The following is an 8717-nucleotide window of genomic DNA, read 5'->3' on the forward strand; positions in this document are numbered from 1 at the left end:
TATTTCATTCCATTTTATTAACCTATTTGCTGCAACATTAGAAGTTAATAAATTAGTTTGGACTAAGGTTGTGGTTCCAGGAAACAATATTTGTTTCGCTTTGGGATTAAGAGTATTTAAGACTCTGTAATAAACCCTATAGCATATTGCTATTATTTCACTACCAGTTTTATAATTATAACCATTGGTATGAACTGTCAATTGCATAGCATCATTTAGGTGCTTATCAGTTAAAGATAAACTTAAATTAGGTGAAACATCAAAATATACTGGTCCATGACACAGACTTGTTTCGATTAAAGCAGCTGGAGAAGGTTTAAAATCTTTACACCTACCATCTCTAACATAAGCCATTATACTAGAATTTAACCCTAACATAGTTAAAGGTTTAAAGGCTATTTGGATTAATCCAATATGAATAAAATTATATCCCTTAAAAGGAAGTAAATCTGCTTTACTTAATAATTTTATAGTCTTGGTATTACCAGTAACTTGAATTGTTCGCTCAACTGTTTTAACAGCATAACGAGATAATATATCAAAGGTTCCAAATTTATAAATTTGTTTAGAAGGGACAGAAGGAATAGTCCATCTGTTTAATTTTTCCAAATTTTTTGGATATTCTATTGAATCTTCATTCTTTATTAAATTATTCTGATTATCATCATATTCTTCAGAGTCGTTCATAAAATAAAACAAGGGTTGTTATGACTGGCAGGATAGTAAATTTGTCTGATGAAACTAAAAATAAAATTTTCTCAACATCTTCAGTCTTCTGAGCAAACGCAAATAGCGTTTAACTATCAACCCGAAGGGATAGACAGACCAAGTCTCAAAACTCAGAAGTTACATAGTTCTTAGGAAAAACAGGCAAAAGATCAACCAACCCCTCACCTGGGGAAAACGGGATCAAGCCTTACACTAAGAAATATGTCAAGTTCAAAAGAACAAAGAAAATCGGTAAACTAAATTTTACTAATTTTTTCATCAGATCTATTTACTAAGCTGTCAAGTCATAACAAGAGTTTAGCAACTAATTGTCATTACAATTAGTAAATTAAAAGATTGGGTTATACCTGGATCGTTAGCAAGTATGCAGCAAGTGTATGTATTTTTAGAATAAGACGAAAGTGCTACAGTGCGTCGCAGCGGGGTATATAGTATGAAATGGTTTTAAGAAGAAAGTATAAGGTTTTATTTCTCTGATAAGTTATATTACAAATGAGGCAAAGGCCTCTATATATAGGAAAATAAGGGATCACTATTTGATCCAGTAAAAGGTAACACTAACCTACAGCTGTCCAAACAAAGGATAGTGGGATAATGCCGGGTGCTCAATGGGCCCCATCGTCACATCTGTCTCACTATTATACAATAAAGCATCAATAAAGCATAAAATTACAATTCACAAACGGACAACTGACATATTAAACTTTAATAAAGTTGATAAAGACCTATTTGTCTTCTTTGGCCGACAACAAGGTTCAGCTAAATTATGATTAACCTTTTGACCAGTTAATTTATTTTTACTAGCTCTTGTCTTTCTTGGTTTTTATTGACTGAATCATGGCATCCCAGAAATCTTCCTGGGTAGGTTCATCATCTGGCTGAGATTCTCCAGCTAAACCTTCAAACATATTTTGACCAACGGATCCTTGGGAAGAGGTAGACATATCATCTCCTTTTACTGTTGAGGGAAAAGTATTGAAAAACTGGGTTTTCATATGATCCAAAATTCTGACCATGACTTCTTCTTCTGATTCTTTAGGATATTTCCTTTGAAAATAATCTTTTAAATCAGCCATAGAGTACTGGTGGCTATGATCTTTTGTGCCTGTGGCTTTATCCTCATTGATAACAATTTTTACCCTGGATATTAAATCCTGAATATCTTCAGAACTCTTCTTGGTCCACCATTTGTAAAAGAAATTTCTTTCTAAAATGGGGATATTAAATATATCTTTGGATATGGTTACTGTCCATCTCCATATCCATGGAATTTGAAATTTAATGAAGAATAAACAGGGACATTGTCCTGTAATAAGTTTATTGGAAGCTATTTTTGATATTAAAGAGCTATTCTCACACCACGGAGTATATAATTCTCCTACTTCCTTAGGTAAGATTTCTAAAGAAGGACCAAATTTGATCCACCAATTAAAAAACCAATTTGGTATGGGTTTATCCACAATCTCTGGATTTATCGAGAAAAACCAAGAATGTTTGTTTTTCGGATTTTGATAATAAAAAGCTTGGGTAAAAGCCTGGATATAATCCCAATAATTAAAGTAGATGTATTTATCCTCAGCAATTTTTATTGCTTTTTCTCCGTTTGGATTTAGACCCCATTCTCTTGGTAATAATATTTTATTTATGTGACATTTACTAAAGTTTATAAAACTTTCTGGGTTATTATTCTGGTAATAATGTGTTATAGTTACTGATTCAGTAACTGTTAGCAAAATTTCTAAATTTGGCCTTGATTTGCCAAAAAGTCCAGCATATCCTCTGGATTCTAGATATCTTGTTTTGATTGACCATCCGTCATTACGGGTTAATGACAAATCTTCTTCATCAATGTGAATTATTTTTTCAGTGACAGGATTCTCAAAATATTCGGATGCCTGTTCCTTGGATTCATTAACTATTATATCTTTGTAAGATATTATCTTTTTTGAAGATGAAGACGGTTGGTCTTCCTTCTTAGGTGGGGCAGGCAATTGCCTGAGTTTTCCCACTGTGGTCCAATCCCCTATTAGGGAAATATTAGATTCTTGGTGATCAGTGCATTTTGGCACATATTTTCTAGTATTATAATTTAGCATATTAGTAGTCTGTCTACAATAATATCGAGTTTTTATTATGTTTCTAAGTTTTGGGTCACAATTGAGCCTTAATGAATTTATTTGACCAATTTTCGTATTTAATGACATATTGACACCTTCTCATTGCGCAGACCATAACTTGAGCTACGGATATCGGATTGAGCCGCGGGAAGATGTGTTGGAAAGCTAAGATAAAGAGCTACAACTTTCATGTTGATGTTGAAATCCAGTTCAGAGCGAAAAGGAGTCGTTTATTCACATTTATTTTCCAGACTTAGTAATAATAATGTAATTTCGGGTTAAACTTCTAATTTTCGGCCCGATACTTTTAGAGCCCGTTTCCCATGTATTATAAAAGCCAAAAAAACGCAGCCTAGGGTTCATTATTCTGAATTCACGCAAAAATAGAGGCTGCTACATTCTCATGGAAAACTAGCAACCATAGGTTGATCCATTGGTATACGGGAACATCGTTCATGACATCTTGAGGTTCAATTCTTAATAGTAATTCAGTTTATTTATTTATTTATTGTCTTCTCTTATCAATTCATGCTCTTTATTTATTTATGAAACTCGAATATAGTGATGCTTAATCTCTATTTTGAGTTATATATTGTGAGACTTTTCGGATTGATTCATCGCTTGTATGACTAGTTCGAATAGGAATTGATATAGGTTTTTTCGCGCTTAGCAAAAAAGGGTTGGTCGAAATCTGTCATGATACAAACCGTGTTCTAAGTGACGCTTGTTCACTACTCATGGTTAGTTGAACACATTCTTTGCTTAATCGAATGAATTCGTATAAACTGTTTATCGCTTGTATAATCGGTCTTATAAACCAACCAAGGCATGAATATATAAACAATATTTTATGTGAACCGAGGATAGAATCATAACGAAGTTTTCCTAAAACCAATGGATTGATCGTCTTTTTATCAATTGAATTTCTAATACTCTTTCGATCTAAACAAACCCAAAACCCCATATTTAATTGTGTTATTCATTGTTCTTATTTTTACTAATTATTAAATTAGAGGTCCTTGTGAGACGACCAAGGTTAACTACCTTGTTACTACTTTTCTTAATTAAAACTTATTTTGATCACGAAACGACAACGATCACTTGGTAAGGCAACATATTGTTACCTCCTCTTCCACTACCAATACCACGGCCAAATCCGCGGCCTCGGCCTCTTCCCCTATAAGGGGTTGTCATCACCCTGCAAAAATTCACGGGTTAAGTAGTCAGCAAGAGAATTATTTTCTCCTTTAATATATTGAATATCAAATTCAAAAGCAGATAATTGAGCCTGCCAACTAGCAAAAATATGTTTTGCTACAAGGGTTTTTACATCCTTTTCTATAATTGATTTAGCAGAGCTACAATCAATTCTTAAAAGAAATTTTTGATTTAATAAATCACTTTGAAATTTAGAAATACATTTAATAATAGAAAGCATTTCTTTTTTAATAGTCGAATATTTCGACTGAGTTTGGTTCCATTTACCAGAAGTAAATCTAACCAAAACTTCTTTATTATTATCAGGACTAACTTGTTTTAGTATTCCTCCATAACCAATATTAGAAGCATCAGTTTCTACAATTTTAAAGAACTTAGGATTTTCCAGAGACAAGCATGGAAGACATTTAACCCTGGTTTTAATTCTCTGGACTGCTCTAGTATGAGCATCTGTCCATGGATCAGGCTTATTTTTAAGCCTATTATAAAGAATGGCAGTATCACTGGATAAATTTTTATAATAGTCTGAAACATAATTCAAACTTCCTAAAAATCTCTGTAATTGAGTTTTGTCTAGCATGATATCAGGAAATTTTGAAGCAAATTCAATACTTCTTTCTATAGGAATAATAGTTCCTTGATCAATCATATGACCAAGAAATCTAACTTTAGTTTGAAATATTTTCATTTTAGTAGCTGATAAAACTAAACCATTGTATTTAACAACATTTTTAAATATCTTTAAATGTTTTATGTGTTGATCAACTGTTTTAGAAAATACTAAAACATCATCAATATAAACTATTATAAATTCAGAATATGGATTAAAAATATCATTCATAATTTTCTGAAATTCAGAAGGAGCATTTTTCAATCCAAAAGGAAGGACATTCCATTCGAACTGTCCAAAAGGTACAGTAAAAGCTGTAACACCCTAACCCATACTACCCTTAAAAACGTAATTTTAAAAACTTTTCAACAAGTGTAAAGGCAGAGTGCCACGCGGTAATTAAAACACAAGCATACACACAGAGCGTCATGAAGTTTAACATGAAAAGCAACAGCGGATTCAAACATACCAAGCATGCATATATATACATATATATATACATAAGCCAAATTCATCCCTAAGGATGTCACTTATACAAGAACTAGCATATAAAAAGGTAACACCGATATACGATGAAATCCAAGCGTAAACCCCGACTCGATGTTACATTACCAGAGCATTCACTATTTACAAACTCTAGTCAAAAGCTAGTACTAAGAGGAGTAATCTATTCTAAGTCTCCTCACCAAAAGGTATCTTCAACACCACGCTATAACCGCAGTCTAAACGTCGGCACAGTCCTCAGCCTGAATATCTGAACCCCCAAAGGTCCAGCAAATAACACAAAGCAGAGAGTTAGAAAACATAATCGCATATCATACGAGCATAAGAAAGACCTTACACTTTCGAACTACATCATACATATTCTAACTCACGTCAAAACATCGCACTAAACAATTATCAATTAATAAGGTTCAACACAATTCAACCAGATAATGTCACATACCATTTATCAAATATATGCGCATTTACCCTAAGGTATCTAATGCCAATTAATTCACTGTCATGCCATCCCTAGACATGACTAAATGCATGTGGTACCAAGATGTCTCACCAACGGTGGACCAAGAACAGTTTTATATCATGCTGGATATGTCGGAACTTACCGAACCATCTTATCTCCCTTGGATAAGCCAAAACAGTTTTATATCCTGTTGGATAGCAACTCCGGACTCATGGATTCATCTAATCCGATCCTCGGCTTCATTATGGACACATAATCCATTTTCGTTATTGGAACCCAAGTTTCCAATGTTCACATACAATCATGAATGCATGATTACTTTTAAACACATCAAATACATGACGCTATCTAGCTCGAAGCTATTCATTCACTGATGCGGAAACACAATTCCAACATCTAACACATTAGGATAACACAATATCCTATCACTCAATTCATAATTATTCACATGATAATTATCTGCATACTCATTTTTATACACACAAGGTTTCATTTACACTTATGTCATAAAACATACATCATTCTCTTATCATTGCAAATTAATGCTAAAACATATACATTGCTCACATTAAACTACAACTTATTGCATACACGTTTATCATTCATATAACGATTAACAATAAGCATTAACAGTATCAACATGTATCAACAATCATGTAAGGATACTCTTAAACCATGATACAAGTGCCTAATCACACTTATAAACAATAACAAAAGTTGCAGGTTCAGTACTGTTCGCTAAGCGAATCCGTAGCGAACAGGTAGCGAACTCATTCGCTAAGCGAATCTCCTTTCGCTGTAGCGAACTACATCAGAGGATTACAGGTACATGGCGAACAGGTAGCGAACTTGTAGCGAGCTTATTCGCTGTAGCGAGCTACTGTTCGCTAAGCGAACTACACCAGAAAGAAAATCTGTTCTTGAGTTATCTAAGGCGGTTTAACCTCAAATCAACTCAAAAATTCATCTAAACATGTTATAAATTCATATAAACAGTCATTCCAAACATATATGGTATCAAGGAACATTAATCATCCCTTCTAAACATCCAAATACCTCTAATAATCAAAATCATGCCAATTTCTTGGGTTTTAAGTAACTTTCATAAACTTTCCAAAAATGATCCAAACACATACATATTTATCATGAAATCAAGCTAGTGATTAACACATACAAAGTGATGATGAAGAACATCACACTCACATACAAAAGCTTATCAAAAGTCTAAAAGAAATTGAGTGGGAGAGTTCGGGAACGGAGACATAGACAATCTCCCCCCTCCTTGTCACTCAAGAATCATGAATTCTAATCTCTTACCTTAAGCAAAGATGATGATCCAAGCCTTCTCTTGCTCAAGCTTTCTCTTAGCCAAAACCCTAGCTCTTGCTCTATCTTGCTTCTACTCACTCAAACTCAAAGAAAATGAATTTATGATACTATTCATAAGTTGGACTTGCTACTTATACTACTTCTCAAGTGTCATGAACCAAGCCCAAATGGCTTAGGCCCATGCCTCTCACGCCCCTTTAAGCCCAAAACAAGGTTCTCGCGCCTAATAACTTACGATCGGCTAAATAATTAATCGTCGCTCACTAAAATAATAAAAGCCAATTAATAAATAAAATACATTTAATAAAATATACGAATACGAAAAACGGGTCGTTACAATCCTACCCCCCTTAAAAGAATTTCGCCCTCGAAATTACCTAGAAACAGATCGGGATAAGAATCTCTCATCTTGCTTTCCAACTCCCACGTCGCATTCTCACCAGCCGGTCCTCCCCACACGACTTTCACGGATGCAATCTCTTTGTTTCTCAACCTCTTCACTTCTCTCCCTTCGATTCTCAAAGGCACAGTCTCGATGGTCAAGTCATCCCTCACTTGAACATCGTCCGATTCAATCACGTGTGTCGGATCAGACACATACTTGCGCAACTGTGATACATGAAAAACATCGTGCAAATTCGCCAATGATGGCGGTAATGCAATCCTATACGCAACTTTCCCAACTCGCTTCAAAATCTCAAACGGTCCAATAAACCTCGATGTCAACTTCCTTGACTTCAACGCACGTCCTACTCCAGTAGTCGATTTAACTCGTAGGAATACATGATCCCCCTCTTGGAATTCAATATCCTTCCTCCTCTTATCATGATAACTCTTCTGTCGACTCTGAGACGCTTTCATCTTCTCACGAATCATCCGAATCTTCTCTGTTGTTTCTTGTACAATCTCTGGTCCAAGAATTGCACCTTCTCCAGTTTCATACCAACACAGAGGTGTCCTACACCTTCTCCCATACAAAGCCTCAAACGGTGCCATTCCGATACTAGAATGGTAACTGTTGTTGTATGTAAACTCTACCAACGGCAAACAAGAATCCCAATTCACGTTTTGCTCCAAAACACACGCCCTCAACAAATCCTCTAAGGATTGTATCGTCCTCTCCGACTGACCATCTGTCTGAGGATGATAAGCTGAACTCAACCTCAACTTCGTTCCTAAAGCTTCTTGCAAGCTTTCCCAAAATCTAGAAGTAAATCTCGGATCTCTATCCGAAATAATACTTGTTGGAATACCATGTAGCTTCACAATCTGCTCCACATAAATCTCGGCCAACTTAGGCACCAAAGTACCTTTCCTGATAGCAATGAAGTGAGCACACTTCGTCAAACGCTCTACTACTACCCAAATCACCTCGTTACTTTTCTTGGTCTTCGGTAAACCTCCCACAAAATCCATTGCAATGCTATCCCATTTCCATTCGGGTATAAACATTGGTTGCAACAAACCAAACGGCTTCTGATGTTCAATCTTCGATTTCTGACAAGTTAAGCATGAATAAACAAATTCAGAAATTTGCCTCTTCATTCCCGGCCACCAAAACAACTTCCTCAAATCCTGATACATCTTGGTTACTCCAGGATGAATACTCAAACCACTTCTGTGACCTTCTTCCATGATCATTCTTTTCAATTCGGGTACATCCGGTACACAAACTCTTCCGTGAAATCTCATGACTCCACTCTCGTCAATCTTGATATTGGTCTCCTTGCCTTCATTGATGAGTACCATC

General features: G+C 35.1%; 2 protein-coding genes across 2 annotated transcripts; both read right to left on the reverse strand.

Annotated features, from left to right (window-relative positions):
• Window positions 1-1529: 1529 nt before the first annotated feature.
• Window positions 1530-4164, reverse strand: LOC123896070. The gene is made up of 2 exons (XM_045946514.1): window positions 3948-4164; window positions 1530-2774 (listed from the first exon to the last, which is right to left on the reverse strand). The coding sequence occupies exons 1-2, from the start codon at window positions 4038-4040 to the stop codon at window positions 1530-1532; spliced, it is 1338 nt and encodes a 445-aa protein (XP_045802470.1). The 5' UTR covers window positions 4041-4164.
• On the reverse strand, window positions 4040-4752 carry LOC123896071. The gene is made up of 2 exons (XM_045946515.1): window positions 4332-4752; window positions 4040-4044 (listed from the first exon to the last, which is right to left on the reverse strand). Exons 1-2 carry the CDS (start codon window positions 4750-4752, stop codon window positions 4040-4042), a joined length of 426 nt encoding a protein of 141 aa, XP_045802471.1.
• Between the last annotated feature and the right edge of the window lie 3965 nt (window positions 4753-8717).

The sequence above is a fragment of the Trifolium pratense genome, linkage group LG7, assembly GCF_020283565.1.
Source record: "Trifolium pratense cultivar HEN17-A07 linkage group LG7, ARS_RC_1.1, whole genome shotgun sequence".
Taxonomy (NCBI): Eukaryota; Viridiplantae; Streptophyta; class Magnoliopsida; order Fabales; family Fabaceae; genus Trifolium; species Trifolium pratense.